Source organism: Lissotriton vulgaris, chromosome 4_1 (genome assembly GCF_964263255.1).
Source record: "Lissotriton vulgaris chromosome 4_1, aLisVul1.2, whole genome shotgun sequence".
Classification (NCBI taxonomy): Eukaryota; Metazoa; Chordata; class Amphibia; order Caudata; family Salamandridae; genus Lissotriton; species Lissotriton vulgaris.
In genome coordinates, this window is record NC_141691.1 from 2,109,869,036 (window position 1) to 2,109,887,591 (window position 18,556).

At 46.4% G+C, this 18,556-nt stretch overlaps 1 protein-coding gene across 1 annotated transcript in view; it reads right to left on the reverse strand.

Moving 5' to 3' along the window:
- The window catches only part of LOC147725141 (uncharacterized), a 104,177-nt gene that overhangs the window by 10,656 nt on the left and 74,965 nt on the right, over positions 1 to 18,556 (reverse strand). Inside the window, exon 4 of the mRNA XM_086967118.1 lies at positions 8,549 to 8,739. Coding sequence (XP_086823244.1) covers positions 8,549 to 8,739 — 191 coding nt within the window. The remainder of the gene's footprint in view (positions 1 to 8,548; positions 8,740 to 18,556) is intronic.

The window sequence follows — 18,556 nt, forward strand, 5'->3', positions numbered from 1 at the left end:
ATCGCTTCTGGAAGGTTCAGGCAGCCATTTTGTATTCACACCGTGCTGCACTTACTTTTTCATTCATCTTGCAGACCGTTACAAAATGGTTCTCCTTTCCACAGCCTTTGCAGATCTGCCCAATGGTGGGACATTTACCTTTTTGTGGAAACAAAAATCAACACCTGAAGCACAACTTATTTTTCTGAGGAGAAATCACTCGGTGTCCCTTGGCCTTATGTTTTGTCTTACATTTTACGTTCATGACTAACTCACTCTTGGCATCTCCGGCCTCCATGTTAGCAGCTTATTAATCAGCATGCTCTTCAGCTCTGACAGCCATGAAAACTCACTCCAGACTAAGCGTTTTCCTCTGCATTCTGAACTAATCTGATAACGAACTGTCAATCACTCTGAGACGTATAGCTTCCTCATCAATATATTAATTAAATTTACAGTGTTTGATGAGTGTATGCAGTATCAAGAAATTCTTCAATGGTCTCACCAGCCTTCTGTTGTTGTTGACTAAAGATGTACCTTTTGTAATCTACATTCGGGATTGGACTGAACTTGAGATGCAAGGCTGCTTTGATTTGACTGTATGCAATTTAGTCAGCTGGAGGCATTTTGTTTATGACTTCTTTTACAACTTCATCAGTTAGATTCTTTTTTTTTTTAAATATATTTTTATTTTAATAAAGATTCAATGATGACATAGCGTATATAAGCATTTTTGATTTCTACAGGATACTGTAAGTACATGAATAGAAGTACGCAGTGTCCTTTGCAACCCCTAAAAACTATACCTCCACCAGCAAGATTCTTAAGGTAATTGACAGTCTTCGTGTCATCTGCTTCTTCTGTTGCATCAATGAAGTCATCAAATGTCTCTTTCCAGGCAGTCAACTGCACTGTAGACCTGTGTTGAACTTACTCATATAGAGGAGAGATTTACCTCCAACGCCGTCTGGTGATCTTGTTCATGTGAAACATCTCTGAGGCCTGATGACATGCTGGCCTCGGGGTCATCTTGGACAGTCTGTAGACCCTTGGCCTCCCTCTTGGTCTCCATAGGAGTCCTTTGGTTTCAGGAGACCTTTGGAGTAGTTATGAGCTGCCACCCGGCAGCTTTGGTGGTGTGCAGCTTTGGGTATGGACAGCTCTGCAAGCACAACCCACATGCTTCTTCTGGGGTCACCCCGCTCAACGCTGTGGCTCGATGACTCTCATTACTCAGTTCTGTTAAGCAGACAATTGTTTCTTATATTTGAATTCCATTGCTCGTAGGCTTTCCTTTTTACTGCCTGAAACCTGGTTGCTTTCCACAGACTGGAGCTGCACCTTGACTTCACATACGCCAAACTTTGATTCTGCACTTTGACAGACGCACATGTGGGAAGCACGAGCAGTTTGCCAGACAACTGTAAACTCGCTGTGAGAGCACTATCGGCCTTCAGGTTACTTATCCCATATCTCGTCGCCTGTTTTAGCATCCTCCCCAGCCTGGGTGCTTGCCAATGACTATGCCACAAACACTTTTTTGTTCTTTTGTGTGTAACTACAAACTCAACATCCTAAACCAGCATCCACTTTACTCCACTCTAACACTTACTTCAGAGTTCTATGGAGTCCATCAGGGCCCACAAGGGTTCCGTCACTGAAAACTCACAACACTATGGATTGGAGCCCCCGCTTCCTAAAAATATGTTCAAGCATCGGTCTACTTCTTTTTAGCCCCAAAAGATCAATGTTCTTTAAGGAGCTGAGTATTTGTTAGAGAGCTAAAAAATACCATTCTCCCTGCCCTTAGATTTTCAACTGTACAGCGTCTTGGGTCAACAGATTACCATTTCTGCCCCAGGCACCTACTAACGCCAGTCCTACTGCTTCCCAGAGCTGCAGTTTACACCTCGTCATTCCTGGAAGCTCAGAATCATCTAGGGTTGATGCATGCACACTGGGTATTGACACAAATTAAGTTATTTTAGAAAATGCATAGAGTACATTGGCCCGTCCCAGTTTAGGGTTATGAACCGTTTGTAGTTAACAAGGGGACCGTAAGATCAAGATTCATTTGTAGCAAAGCTGAAACACAAGAAAATAAAAGTACAAGCACCCATTCATGTACTTCAAGGTAAGGTGTCAAGTGCCTGTTTGCTCAGCTTCAGTACAGCTACAGATATGTGACTGATAACCATGAACTATACCTTGAATGCTCATCATGAAACAGCAAGGCAATTGACTTTGTTAGTTCATGGCTTGAGAAAAATCAAGACTATGAAAGTCCAATTATACAGTAATGAGTTCTTATGAATGCGAGCAAAGATTCCATCAAATCAAACCAGCTGTTGAGAACGCTACTGGAATGACATATTTTGATCCAAAGCTTCATACCGAGGTTATTGTTGAAGCTTCTTCTGTCAGGTTAGGTGCCATACTGGCACAGCACAGCGGACATTCAAATGCTCATAGATGTACAGTAGCATATGCAAGCAAAAGTTTGTGCTGAGCTCAACGTGCTTATTCACAACCTGAGAAAGAAAGTTAGCAGTAGGTTGGGCATGTGAGCATTTCCATGTAGTCTTGTATGGGAAGCCTTTCATGCTTGTGAGAGATCATCAAGCATTGTTGACCATCTTTGGTAATCCAAAGGCAAAAATACCCTCTCTCATTGAATGTTGGCTTCTGTGATTGCAAGACTACGACCACACCATCCCTGCATCATCCAGAGAAAGATCAAAACCGTGCTGACTACTTCTCACGTGTGCCTTTACAGTGCCCTGGCACCCCTTCCAAGAAGACTGAAGCATAAATAAAATTCAGGGTGAAATCAAGCACCTAAGCTGCCGTTTCATTGCAACAAATTGTCTTGCCACGAGTCAAGATAGTGGCATGCTCAAACTAAAGGACATTATTAGACAATAGTTTTGCTACCAGCACTCTCAACCTCTTACTAGTGACAGTGAATACCAGAAGTTTAACATTTCAAAGAAGAACTGTCCATTACTCAGGAAGGCATTATTATAAGAGGTTCAAGAATTGCCATTCTGGAGAGCCTGCAACAACAGATAACTGAAGTGGGCCATGAAGGACATCGTAGAATTGTTGTCACCATGTGACACTTCCTCGCAGATTAGTCACCGTGATTGAGAGGAGGTTATCCAATTTAATGCTTCTACATTAGTCTGGGCCAACTTTAGGCGTATGCAGTTATACATGAAGAGGCAGGTCTATTATACCCAGCGGTATCTCCATAAAAGAAATACAATGATACCATTCGCTTGTCCTGGATGTGGGGAAAAGGATTCTCAGACTGATGTGATTTGTTCATGCAATGTTTAAGGAATTATTGACAAGAAGTTTTACCAGCTATGTACAATTGTCTACGGAGGTTAAAACTCCTGATGTACTGGCAAGATAAATGGGTAGCTCAAGACATTGTGGGGTAAATTCAACAGGGGCAAGGAAGGATTGGCTCATATTCAACTTGATAGCCAGAACCGTCATTTCAAATTACTGGTGATCAACCTCACCCCAAAATATTATCAGTGGAAAGTGCAATTGGGATTAGTTTTTAGGAAAGCAGAAATTATGCAAAATGAGCTGGCTCATTGTACAAATTTAACAAAATATGGGGGCATCTCATTCCACTGGTGGGACAAGAGGAGATATAGGGTTTAGATGTTCTATTTTCATTTGAGTAGGAGAGGTGTGTGTGTGTTTTAGTCGCCATTGATTTTTTTGCTTTATCACTTAATTATTCATCAATTATGTGACATGAATTTGATTGCACCAAGAGCTTGGATTAATTTTTGCTTTATGTATTATCTGATATGAATTTAATTGTGCCAAAATCACGGATGCATTTTTGCCTCTTGTGTTGTGTATGCATTGAGACAATTTAAAAATATTTTTCAAAAACACAGCACCAGGATACTCTCCTTGGTGATGCTGTATTTTACAAACCACATAACATAACCCTGTACCTTCCTAACACCCCTTAAACACCACCACTAGGCTAGTGGTGGTGTTTAAGGGGTGTTATGAAGGTAGCTAGGGGTGGCTAATAGATTTTGCTCTGCTCCGCTGGCGCAGTTGGCAGAGTTTTGTCCACTCTGTGTTACACGTGTAACTGGGAGTTCTGGCCAAATTCCACCCTCTGTTGTTTTTTTTTCTTGCATTTGGCTCACCAAGCAAGTTAGTGAGCTCAATGTGTGGAGAAAGAGATCCCCATTGGAATCTGCCTGGAAGGAGAAGAAAGGACTGAGTACTCCCCCCAAATCTTTCGTCACTGTCACCTTGAAGCAGGCAATCGGACCACCTTGGTCCGCTTCTGGAACAACTAACTAATAATACGCACAGCAGTGCAGCTCCCTTGTACCATCTTATGGCGGAAGCATTTCCTCGTTTGCGAACCCAGTGGTCAGCGGTCTGCGGATGTATGACGTTACAACGCATACTTTTACAACGCCTACCTTTACAACGCGGTTTTTACCACGCATACCATTACAACGCATAATGCTTTTAGGCGCTGGATAGTGAATAGTTTAATTTACTATTCCAACTCCAGTCCCCGTGGATAGTAGGGAAGGTTATTGGATAGTAAATTAACCTATTCCCTATCCTAGAGCGCCCCCCAGTGCAATGCGTTGTAATGGTTTGCGTGGTAAAAGTTGCGTTGTAATGGTAGGTCGTTGTAAAAGTTGCGTTGTAAAGGTTGTATACCGCGGTCTGCTGGTGGTCTCAGCTGTCCAACAGCAGTCTTCGAAAAGCCAAACCACCCAACTCGTAATATGCTGGTCAGACCTCTGAGCTCACAGCACTCGGACCGCCACCATCGATATGGAGGTCCAAGGGACAAGCAAATTCATAACAAAGGCGCAATGCTCTTTGTTCGAGCAAAACCAGCCAGAACGGCACTACATTTTAGTAGCACCATTGGGTCTGAGACACCAAGGATGGTCATTCCACATGCAAAAGAACTGATTGAGGGGTACCAAGAATTTTGGAGGCCATGTCTTCAACGAGTTGTCAGACATATGATAAAAAAATATTGAATTAACAGGAGTCAGTGATTAGGCATATGTCAGGCCATCTACAATTGTGAACCCCTCAGAATATAACTCTCTTCCTTGTAAGGGAATGCAGGTCCCACGGGCAAAGCTTATTCTGTGAGATTCGAGGGGTGTGAATCTTAAATTTAACGGCAAAAAAAGTATCTAGTTCAGTCCTCATCATTAAAGTGAACAAGATTAAACATTTTAGTGAAATTACGACAACAAGAAAAACTGACATAGAAATAGCAGGCCTGCCTCAGCGCCCCGGGACCCAAATATCAAGCCAAGAATATATTTATTTGGGGGGTGTCACACCCCAAACATCCCTCTAAAGCTATGCCCATGTCAAGTTTGTGTACTAGAGTGCAGTTATAGTGCAGAGCAGCGCACTTAGTCATACACGCCTGTTCCCTACACATCAATGAATTGGAGGCAGGTGCTCTCTGCTTAGAGACTCAGATTGAGGTAGATTCTGATGGTTATATCCCCAACAATTGGCTGTTCTCTATGACAAATTTCGCCTCCAGTCTCTAGAGGCGGCCAAACATCCATGGCATACCATAGCGGCTAGAATATAAGGGTGGGGGACAAAACAGGAAGCTGTTCTATTGGCTGGCCTTCTACTCTCACATGAATTCGATTGTGCCAGAGATCATCGATGAACATGGTGCTTCCTTCCAATCCCTTCCTGAGATTATGCAGGCCTTTGCACGTTACTTTCATCACTTATACAATGTCCCATCTGGAAGAGATGTGGCCTTCTCTGCTTAACTCCTCTCTGACATTCCCCTTCCTCACCTCTCCCAAGGCTGAAGCTAGAGACCTAGACAAACCCTTCCCAGTTGAAGAAGCAGAGGCTGCATTATCAGCTGTGGCACCTGAGAAGACCCACCAGTCATGATGAGTTCCCTGTGGAATATTACCTGGTACCTCGAGATATTATAGAGGTGGGGTAATTGGGTGCCTTTGCCACAGAGATAGATACTGCCACGATTGCGGTGATCCCAAAACACAACCTCCATCTACTTCATGAGCTGGCTATCGCACGGTATCCCTAATCAAAGGGGAAGTTAAGATCTTTGCGAGTCTACTGGCTGCCCAACTGCAGGTCTTACCCACATTGATACCTCTGATCAGTGTGGTTTTCGTGCAGACCCACATCATGCAACACTACCTTAGGTGGCTTCATGTGGCCCTGGCCCACCGTCAACTCTCGTACCCAGATTTGGTGTTACTTTTTATAGACTTTGAAAAGGCGTTTGACAAGGTGAACTGGGGCTACCTCCAACTAGTGTTGGCACAAGCTGGGATCGGGACCCACTTTAGAGGCATGGTCCGAGCACTAAACTCTAATCCACTGGCGAGAGTTCAGCTTAAGAGATCCTCTCCCTTGCCTGCCCCATAGGTCGAGGGACCAGGCAGGGTTGTTCCCTATCCCCTCTTCTTTTCTTGCTTGAGCCTCTGCCACAACTCACCCAAGTAGATGCGCAGACCCATGGATGGAAATGGAGCGCTTATCATAACGATTGTATAGCCTTGCACGCAGATGGTGTCCTGCTTTACTTGGCGGACCCTGAACAGAGAGGGCCCAGCTGTCTTCACCTTTTACATTGCTTTGGGTCGACCTCGGGTCAATATTGGTCCCTCTGGCCCCCTCCCAGGACTGCTTTGACTGACAGGATGCCATACCCATCCACCGCCTGAGCTTCAAATATCTCAGCATCTGTGTTGTACTATATCCCAAGCTTGCTTGGTCTCTTAAGATAGAACCACTCACGCGTAAATTTAGAGCCGACTTGGTTAGAAGGCAATTCCTCTTGCTAAATGTAATGGGTCATATTGCCCGATATAAAATGATGATTCTTCCTTGTTTTCCTTACAACTTTCAAAACTTGCCATTCCTCATACTGCAGAAATGGTTCCAGACCTAGATCCTAATCTCCTTTCTAGGGCTGACCTTGCATTTACACATGTCAGTGGGGCCTCTACGATGGCAGATTGGGTATGGCCAACCTCTGCCTGCATCACTTAGCTTCGCACCTGATTATCCATGATTGATTTATTGGGGGATGGTCAGATCCTGTCTATTGTCTGGACCTAACCCTAGTTGGATTCTGTTTATGCTATACAGTTCTCCTATTCCTAACTCTACACGCTTATGACCAGATTGGCCCTACAGGCATGGAGGGCCTTTTTTACGGCACAATCACTGGGACAGCAAACTCACACAGCAAACACCTCTGGCATTGTACCCGTCTGAGAGAGGCAGGGTCTTTACAGGGTTTTGGACAATTTGACGTTAATGGGATTTTACAGCTTGGGTTTGCCGGGTCAAGGAGCCATATGCGCTCATATGAGGAACTTCAAACTACATATGCCTTGACCCATGCACAATTTTAGAAAAACCTCCAACTAAGTCATGCACGTCAGTCACATCTCTCTCAAATTGACTCACCCCAGCAGTTCAGTCCACTACAGACTACGCTGTCGATGGGTGATTTGGGCAAAGGGGGAGTCCCAAAAATGTACCAAACCTTGATGATTAATACACCAGGCACCTTAGACCACATCAGGGGCCAATGGGAGGCGTGGCTGGGGCCTCTGAAGATGACGACTGGTGCAACGCACTGATGACGCCAAGGATGGTCACAACCTCTTTCAAGGTACGTCTGGTCCAGGCATGCTACTTATATAGGAGCTCTCTCTCTCCAGCTCGGCTCCACCGGGCCAGACTGCTTCTGGAGCCCTCATGCCCAGGGTGTGTTGATGCTCCTGCTGGCTTTTACCATGTGGTTTGGCTGTGCCCTCTAATTCGAAGGTTCTGGCCTGCAGTAGTGGGAGAGTTAATGGAGGTGCTGGGATGGGAGGTCTCCCTCTCCCTCCTTTTGCTTTTACTGGGTGTCCTTGAGGGCTAGGAGGGTACAAGGGCTGACCGATCAATCCTGGGGTGACCCTTATGGTCTCTAAATGAGTTACCGCTGCCTGTTGGAGATCCCCTTCACCTCGCACTCTCTCTCAATGGCGCTGGGAGGTGGATTGGTGTGCACTGCAAGAGAAACCACTCTAAGGAGCTAGGGGCAGCCCCCTTGAACATGGCTGAGTATGGGCGTGGTGGCTGGGCTGATAACTCCATGGGACAGCTTAAGGGTGGGAGTGTCATTGTCGCTGCTGCACTGCGAAATGTTGCATCGATTGAATGTCAATGCCTTGCAATCGCATTATGTCATTTTCTCAGATAAACTGTGGGTCACAATGTTCTTCACTCTCATGGCATGAAACTCAATCACATTTGTTTATCACAAAAATCTGACGAGGGGATCACCAGCAGAAGGAAAGCAAAATTATTCATAAGCGAGCGTGCTACCCAATTACTGGTAAGGTGGGAGGATGGGTGAGCAAGGTGTGCATGGGTGAGGCAACAAATACTACATAGGGGGTCAAAAAAGCCTACACCGCACTAAATACAAGGTAAATAGTCCTAAATATATTGTTTGCTTGTTTCATGTCCTTACCAGATCCTCCTGGGTGACGAAGAGCGCGAGGGACCCGTTCTGTGAGGAGCAGTACTTCTGGCTCTCGTCCCAATCCCCTTCCTTTCTATATATCGTCGAGAAGTAGTAACAGGTGTTTCTACTGTAGAGCCAGTCCAGGGGGCAGGTCTCTGAACAAGGGGGCACTGGAGCGTCTTGTGATAAACTGCGCCCTAAAAGCAGAAAATATGAAATAAACAGGATTGACAGTGCAAAAACAATATGCGCAGTGTGCACGCAAACAGCAACATGCGACACTCGTATGGAGTGTGTGGCTGCTACATGAAGCCATCAGCAAGAACAGATAGATATGTTCCAGTTATTCACTGCAGTGAAGTCACAGTGTTGCAAAGCTGTACAGTGCTCACTCTCCCTGCCTCCTCCTCCCTCCCAGGGCTGGAGACAGGGGAGGCATGGAGGAATGTCAGGCAGTGATCCGCTGCCTGCTGTGGGCTGACACGTACCTTGTGGAAGCTGTTAATGGTCAGTCTATCCCGGCCTTCCCTGCCTCCTGCATCCTAGGTGTCCCCATAAACCTGAAAAGAGCCATGAATTGACCCAGAGGAAGCAGAGGATTGGTGGATCAAGTGTTGGTGAGACATAAGATCTCTGTCATGATCGAAAAGTCTGTTCCGTGACAGAGCCCATGCCAAGAACTCTGTCTGTAGTATGTGTGGACAAGGATTGAGAACCCATATGGACATGGGATTGTCGGATACCAGATGTTTATAAATATGTGGGAAGGGCTGGGGAAGGGAATACCTGAGAGACACCAGAGGGGAGGGGACATCTGATACCATGGAAAGGACTTGGAAAGGGGTTGAGGCCTCCTGCTGAAGGTAGGTGAGGATGGAAGGGCATCAGGGGCTGTGTTATCGAAAGTGCTCAGGGTGAACTACAAGTGAACGAGCTTGCTTCTTCACTCACTGTGGCACTCTGGTATAATAGAAGAGGCCTCCATCACTTGTGTAGTCCTCTCTGTGATACAGATTGCACTGGTGTACGTGCAGCACTGATTCAAACTCAAATGGGAAGTTCATCATTTACACTGAGAACTGACTCTGTTGCAGGGAGTCAGTGCATGCCCCCCAGACACCATCTGGAAGTGGTGAAAGGAGTACCATGGACTCTACAAAGATCCCTTTGCAGGTGGACGCAGTCGTTCACTGCGCCGCTCTGCAGGGGATCCGGGCCCCTCTTTCAAATGCAGGTCAGCCGCCACCTGCACAGTGAAAGGGGGTCCGATGACTTCAGCCAGCCCACCTTTTATTCATATACCTCCCCCAGGTAAGGCATGTATTCATGGCTGCGGTGGAGGGAAGAGCATTAACTCTAATCTAGGCAACTGAGTCTGTCTGCTCTCAGAGCCCCCAGATGTGCCTTGATGCTCCAGGGCAGTGCGCCCTGTCAGTAATACAGCCAAGTATCTCTTATATATTTATTCAACAGCCAAGGGTGAAAGTATATTATGAAATGGGACATCTACCCTTCGTTTTTTTTAACTGGCTGCGAAGCAAATATAGGCTACAAATTTATTTTTTTTAAATACCAAAATTGATCCTGAGGGAAACCTCAAAAACAGGTGGATTTGGGATTGGGTTTTTCTAATGTTAGAGCCTTTCTCTGGGCACAAACATGAGAGACAAACCAGGCAGTTCCTGAGGGTTGTGTGGTTCATACTGGACCTTGTTTTGATGGGGTTTACTTTATGTCATGAGCATTCAGAGTTCTTATTGTGTGTGGTATGTGGACTTCTGGAATGACCGAGTTTGGGTGGACAGTTGGGTGGACAGTGTTTTGGTTGGATAATGTTTCTTGACGCTGCCATTATTCTTTTGAATTAAACTTCTCTCTTGAGGATTCCAGTGCCAGCATCTTTATTCTTCGCTGTAACGTAGGTGATGACCAGAATGCCCATGCGTGTGGTGCTTCATAATTGTATTGAGAACCTGCAGGAATTCTGCCCCAATGGATTGGAAGGTTCCTTTAAAAAAGTGTTAACTTTGTGCTGGGACAAGGAGCATCAACCTGCTTTTGATTTGATCAAGTCCTCTTTGCTGCATGCCCCAGGTTTGAGCTCCTACATTCCTGGGAAAAAACTCTGCACTGTTGACTAAGGGTACTGGGAGATTGGTGTGATTAAGTTTGAAACTTTTGGAACATCATTTTCAAGTAGAACACCTACCTGGCGGTGGGAACAAGAAAGCAGACTATTTTTCTCGCCTTCCTAGTAATGATGATTCTTTGTGTTCCCGTGAGGACGATGAATGTCTTCTGGTGAGTGTGCCCTGGATGTCAATTAGGCATGTAAGTGAGAATGAGTGGAGAGAAGAGTTGTCCAAAGATTGTGAACTTACCAAAGCCATCGAGAATGTGTTGAAAGGTTGGCTACGTGAAACTTTGCTGTCCATTCACTTTCAAATGTAAAGTAAAGTTCAGAGTGAGCTCTCTTTGGGAAAGGGTTTGTTACTTTGCAACAACAAGCTAATTCCTCCCTGCAAGATCGGAATAGATTGGTAGATTAATCTCAGGAAGGGCACCTGGGAAGGACAGCTAGCTAGAGGAGTTTGTGAAAAAAGTTTTGTGGCCCGTTATGGATAGAGATGTTGAGTGTATGATTAAAAGAAGAAGTACAGTGTATAGATCTAATAATTAGGGTTTGTAATGAGAATACCACCCATGGGAGATGCAGTATGTCCCAGTGATGTTTAGTAGAGGTTGAGCATTGATTTTCTTGGCCCTTTCAGATGAAGCCACCATAGCAAATGTATCTAATGGTCTTGGTAAAATTATGGGGTCGAGGCATATAAGCTGCAGATCTTGCACCTAGCATTAGATCGCCATCTGGTGTTGGGCTTGGATGCTTGCACGTTGTTGTTGTCTTGGAAGAAGCCTTTGTAGTCACGAGATAGGCGACTCCTCCGATCGCCATCTGGTGTTGGGCTTGGATGCTTGCACGTTGTTGTTGTCTTGGAAGAAGTCTTTGTAGTCACGAGATAGGCGACTCCTCCCTTGGACGATAGTGAGCATGGGCATCGACTCCATCCTTAGATTGTTTTTTTCTTCCATTGGGTTTGGATGCAACTTTTGCGCTCTGGTTCGAAATCTCTTTTTCAAACTACTTCTACGCGAAAAACTTTCATAAACTCTTTGGATTGACTTTGAACATCATCCGCTTTGACGCAACTTTCATCAGCTCGATTCCGGTCATTGCCGCGGGCTGTTGGGCCTATACACACCGTTAGGCCTACGGCTCATGGAAAGGATGACATTCAAGATATGCCCCCAGTGTGGAGCAAAATTCCCACAGGTTATAGGCACAAGGTCTGCAACCTGTGCCTATCACCTTAACACGACGAGTCCAGCTGTCCAGCCTGCACATCCTTTCGATGGAAGAAGACCATTCAAGATCGAAAGACTCGGTGACACATCTTGCAGAGATCAGCTCCGGAACCAGTGGACATCTTCGACGAAGGCCCAGATGTCCCAGAAGAAGATTCCGAATATCTCCAAATCGTATCAGAGGCAGAAGACTCGGACGACCCCATCACTCTTGGTCAACGAGTGAATACTACTGCTCCTACGCCAACCCTACCAACAAAACCAAAGGCAATGGTCAAGACTCCGCCTGCTGGCCCCAGTCGCGACCAAAAACACACTTCAGAAGCCCCGCCTCCGTGCCCGGCTCCTAGGAGAATAGAAAAGCCTTCTGTTAGCTCGTGACCGAGCAAACCTCATATACCAATCCCACCAGCACCTTTGGCACCAAAACCAAAAGAACTCTCGGCTCTGAAATCGGTTCCGACGCCTTCCACCTTCAAAGACAAAATCGGCCCTGAAAACCTCAAGGCCCTGAAAACCTCAAGGCCCGTGGATAATCCGGCTTCAAACGTTTCCAAGCCTAAAGATCCAGTTTCAACTCCGAAACCAAGAGCCTCTGAACCAAACGTAAGCCTTAAGACTCTACAACGCCTTCTAAGGCAAAATACAATAAAAGTCAACACCAACCCCGCTCTGAAACGAAAATAATAGGCGCCAAAAGCAGTTCCTGAGGAAGAGGAACTTTTTCAGCCGGATCCTGTTGATCCTAAACAGAAAAAGATTTATATTGATCCAGAAACAAGACTTGGCACCACTGTGCCACATAGGAAGAGTAAGTTAGACACAGCACATGCTCCTCCGGTGCCTGCTCCTCCAGTGCCTGTAAAGAAGAAGGACTCTGCCACATCACCAATACATCCTTCTTCTCCTATACTTCCTTCTAACCCACTTCCTCTCCCTAAATCTATTACACCACCTCAAACTGAGACCTCTCTACCTCATACACCCCCAGATGATGAGGATGATGAGGACCTAGGGATGGGGGGTGACCCAAATGACCCTTTCACGTATCCAACCGACCCACATGATTGGGAGTACCCTATCCCAACAGATATACCAGACGTACCAAGCCCACACACATACCCCTCAAAACCATCTACCCCAGACGATAATATTGGTTTTGGACAGTTGATTAATAGGGCTGCCATCTATCATGGCGTCACAATGCAGTTGGATGCAGCAGAAGAGGATTTTCTGTTGGATACATTTGAACAGTCCCAAAAGACAGTGCAAATATTGCCAATGATTAAGGGAGTCATTAAACAAGCCCCAGAAGTGTTTAAAGATCCCGGACGTGCCAGGATTCTTAACCCTAGAATAGAAAACAAGTATAGACCTGCCCCTGTAGATCCTGCTTACATTAAGGGACAGATGCCTTTGGATTCTCTAGTTTCCAACGCTAGAAAGCACGCCAACTCCCAAACCTCCGGGGAAGTGCCACCCCTGATAAAGAATCAAAATTGCTAGAAGCTTCTGGCAAAAGGGTAGCTGCGCACTGGTGCATAGCCAACACGCAGGCACTGCTCGCAAGATATGACAGGGCTCACTACGACCAGTTAGAAACCCTACTACAACATTTGCCTGACTAATATAAAACACAAGCAAATGATCTCATCCAAGAGGGCAAGCTAATTTCAAACGTGTCAATAAAATGCGCACTTGATGCGGCAGACACTGCCTCTAGATCCATCAATACTAGTGCGCATCTCAGGCTTTAAGCAGGAAGTCCAGACTACTATCCTCAAGCAGCCGTTCAAGCAACAACAACTTTTTGGCCCGGCTGTGGACACTGGCCTTGAAAAAAAGAAAAAAGACACTGAGACTGCTAAGTCCATGGGAGCTTTACAGTCTCCACAAACACGTGGCTCTTTTCGTCGCTCCTTCTATAGAGGGGCCTCCAAAAACTTGGGAGCAGACAACTCATCTTCATTTAAAGCCACTACACACGCATCCCCCAATAGAGGATACTTTAGAGGTGGGTACAGAGGAAGTAACAATAAAGGAAGAGGTCAAGGTAATTACACTCGTACCTCCCTGCCACTAAACAGTGACTTCCCTCCGCTTCCCCCAGACCATCCCACTCCATTCGGGGGGAGATTATCACAGTTCCTGCCTGTCTGGGATTCCATCACAACAGACAAGAGGTTGAGACAAATTCTCCAGTATGGTTACTGCCTAGAACTTACAACTACCCCCCCACACATACCATCCAAGCAGCGTCCAATGTCCACAGAACATCTTACGCTCCTAAAACAAGAGGTTCTCTCACTGCTTCAAAAGCACGCAATAGAGACTGTTCAAGGAACAGGGGTTATCTCGCTGTACTTCCTAATACCCAAGAAAGATGGGACTCTAAGACCAATACTCAATCTCAGGCCCCTCAACCTATATATACCCTTAGATCATTTTGATATGATCACTCTCCAACAAGTGCTCCCGCTGCTGCAACAAGGCAACTTCCTTGCCACACTAGATCTCAAGGTCGCCTACTTTCACATTGCCATACATCCTTCTCACAGGAAGTATCTAGGGTTTGTCTTAGATGGATGCTGGACTTGGCCCTTTTTGTCAGGTTCACCCCTGAACTTTTTGCCTTAAGCTCTGACATGGTGGTAGTGATTTTAGGCCTCTGCGCACTTTAGCTCTGTGGCCCAGTGTAAAGTGCGTGCACTCTCTGAGTGCATGTGGTGAGACTGGCCTGCCCTCCCATAGGAATGCATGGGGGATATGTGTGTCCATGGTAATTCCTGGTATGAGGGGAGTGCAGGGTCGAGTTTAGTATGTGCGAACTCGTGTGAATAAATGCTGAGCAATAGTATGTGCAGCTTTATTGTGGTTATTTTAGAAATGCCACTTTTAGAAGTTGGTATTTCTGTGTACTGTGTGTCTGCCTGCCTGATGTGAATTGCCTGTCTGGCTTGTGATTGACAGATGCTGGATGATGTGGGTGGCTCCAGGAGCCAGGATGAGTCTGCCCAGTGGTGAATAGGGAGATCTGCATGTAGATGGGAGAGAGGAGTTGCACCTGGGACCTGAATAGGACTGTGCCTTCCCTCCACAATGCCGGCTCCGCCCCCTGTGGTGCGTCTGATCCCTGAGCCCCAACCAGACAAAGGAGAGAGGAGCTAAGCAAAACAAAGTGCTCCAAAGCTCCCCTGAACCAGTTGTATCTGGTTCTCCCATGCCCTGCTCTTTTACACAAAGGATTTAGTAGTATAAACATAGGGGCTGTTACCCCATGTAAATGTTCAGTCTTCTGGAGTGCTGTTCCTGCCAGGGCGTGCTGATTCTGGGGCACGGGGGGGGGGGGGGCTGCCATTAGGGCTTGTCTCCTTTGCCCCTGAATGCCTCAATGACTTCTTAGAGCCCTTTTGCCTTTTTCTTCCCACCTTCCAGGACGTTAAAGGAGCTTGTCCTGATCCTATCGCCTAGTGAGTGCTTTATTTTAATTTCCGCAGGAAAAGGAGCGGGGGCTTTGCAGCGTCACCCTGCCTAGAGAGAAAGAGAGAGGGAATCCTCAGATCAGGGATTCCTTGTGACGCCTGCAGCGCGGGTGCCCACCCCGCTTATTTTTATCTCATTGAGAAGGTGCTCACCCTGCGTCTTTGTTTTTCATTTTAATTAATGTACGGGTGCCCACCCCGCGACTTGGCTTTTATTACAGAATAGCGGGTGCCCACCCCGCTTTATATTTCTCATGAAGAGAGAGCCTGCCCCTCATTATGACCGGAGGGAAGAGATCGCCGCTGCGGCCTCGAGCGGCCAAAGCGGAAGTCAGGCAAAAATGTGCCTGGCGGCGGGCAGGACTTCAAGTTTTGCGGAGGAAGTCCTGCGCACGATCTGGCAGCCTGAAGAGATGTCGGGAGACCAGAGGAGTCTGGTAAGGGGAGCTGGTGCAAAGGGGGCACAAGGCACATTACTGGTGCCTGCTCCTCTGTGCCGGATATCGGAAGTCTCCTAACAGCCAGGTAAGTGGGGCTGTATTACAACATGTTTGGGGGGCGTTAAGGCACGTAGTCGGTGCCCGCCCCAGTGTAGTGCTAGTTTTCACGGTGGCCCCGCAGTTGCGGGCCACCACCACATCTTGGGCATATTGGTGTTAAGGGCCAGAGGGGCCCGTGTCCACTCCAATGCTTTGGGGCACAAATCCTGAGAGGCCCTGTTTTGGCAGTGGGCCGCTCAAACTAGGCCATATTTGTTTAAAGGGCCCCAGTGGGGGGCCCGTGGGCCCGTGCTGCCCCATATGGGCCATTGTTCCCCAGCTGCCCCACTTTGCAGGGGTCAGCTGCAACGCTTCGGGGTCACAATTGTTTTAGGAGCCTGCGCGCTCCAACAAGGGCCCAATAGTTATGGGGCCCTTGAGGGCCACCATGCTAGGTGCGTTATTTACTTCCAGAGCCCCATGTGGCTCCAATGTTTGGCTATTTGTTTTCAGAGCCCCGTGTGGCTCCAACGAAGGGGGCACATTTGTTTTAAGGGCCATTTAGAGCCCATGCCTCATTTTAACTTTCCCAGCTACCAGCAAGTAGCGGGAAGCTTCACCGTTTAGGTTGTTCTTTATTTGGGGACATGTCTTCTACGCTGGGAGTGAGATGCACTCCTCTGCCCCAGTACTTTCCTTCACGGCTGCGCAGCACTTAGTGCCAGCTGCAATGTTTAGGTTTGCGCAATTGCGCACCCCTGACTCCTGCTGCATTGGCAGCGCGCCCTGACTTTTGGACAGAGGGCATTTGAGCCCTCTAGAGATTGCCAGTTGGCTTGGGGTACTATTACATTTGTAGGGCGCCAGGCCCTTATGCGATTTATATAGGTGCTAGGAAATGTAATTTATATAGTATGTTTCATGCACCCTGATTTATGTTCTAGATGTGATTTTATGATTATAAAGTTTTACCTTCTGTGTTATGTTTTATTTTTATCTTCTACTGTGGTTTAGATAGGAGTTATTTCCTACTGTGGTTTATGTTAGTAAGTTTATTTTCTAATGCGAGTTATGTTTAGGAGATTAAGGTCTACTATGTTTAGGCTTATGAGGTTGGCTCAGAATTTATGTCTTGCCTAATGTGGTACTGTACATGATATGATTTATGTTAGAGGATGATGCTGAAGTGTAGTGCTTACCAGTAATTACTGGTTGTGGTCTACGTTTATGATATGTTCTTACTTTTACTATTTTTTACCAAGTGATGACTTGGACAGTGGCCCATGTGGCCCTGTCATGTGTAAATAATCCCCTGCAAATATTGCCCAGTGCCAGATGGCACAGTGTATATTGTGTGATTAACATCTAATGTGTTTTATGATAATACAAGGTCTATTTTTATATGTGGAGTTCCTTTTGTACTGTGCCTATTATGTTGTTGCTGTGTGTTTTGCACAAAGGCTTTAGACATCGCCTCCGGGATAAGCCTGACTGCTCGTGCCAAGCTACCAAGGGGGTGAGCAGGGGTTATCTTTGGCTTGTAACTCCCTTGCCCTGACTAGAGTGGTGGTTTCTGTCTGGCTTTGGTGCAAGCCTTAGCCAACCAGAAATCCCATTTCTAACAATGAACACCACTATCAGTTCACAGTCCTTCCATTCGGAGTCACAACTGCACCCAGAGTGTTCATGAAGTGCCTTGCAGTAGTAGCAGCACATCTCAGAAGACAACAGATCCATGCTTCCCATATCTAGATGACTGGCTAGTAAAAGTCAAGTCATTCAATCAGTGTGTTCAACACACTCATCAACCATTCAGACATTACACAACTTGGGGTTCACGATCAACTATGCCAAGTCACATCTCCAACCCTCTCATATACACCAATATCTGGGGGCCACAATAAACACCTCCACAGCTCTAGCATATCCCAGTCCAGCCAGGATAGCCAGCATACAAGACCTTGTCACAAAATTTCAAGTCCAACACTCTCCCAGCCAGAGTGTTCATGCAGCTCATAGGCATGATGGCATCTTGCATTTTTATTGTACCATGTGCAAGACTTCAAATGCGTCCATTACAGAAATGTCTAGCACATCAGTGAACTCAGGCTCAAGAACAACTTATAGATCTGGGGTTGGTGGACAGCCACACACATCGCTCTCTGCAGTGGTGGAACATAAAAAACGTGTCCAAAGGGTGGCCTTTCTTCAAACCTGTTCCACACATAGTACTCACAACAGACGCATCACTCACAGGATGGGGAGCCTCGGACATACAACTCAGGGCAGATGGACCATTCAACAAAAAGTGCTCCACATCAATCACCTAGAGCTACTAGCAAAATTCCTAGCACTAAAATCTTTCCAAGTACATGTACAAAACAAAGCTGTCTTGATCCGGACGGACAACATGACAGCCATTTACTACATAAAAAAACAAGGAGGCACACATTCTATGCAACTGTCCCAGCTCGCACAGAACATTTGGAAATGGGCCATCCCACAAAATATATATCTACTGGCCGAACACCTTCCAGGTGTTCACAATCAGATTGTGGATCTGTTAAGTCGACAGAGACAACTGATTCACAAATGGGAACTACATCCCCAGGTTCTTCTTCTATTTTTCCACATGTAGGGCCAACCAGACATAGATCTGTTCGCCACACACGACAACGCAAAATGCC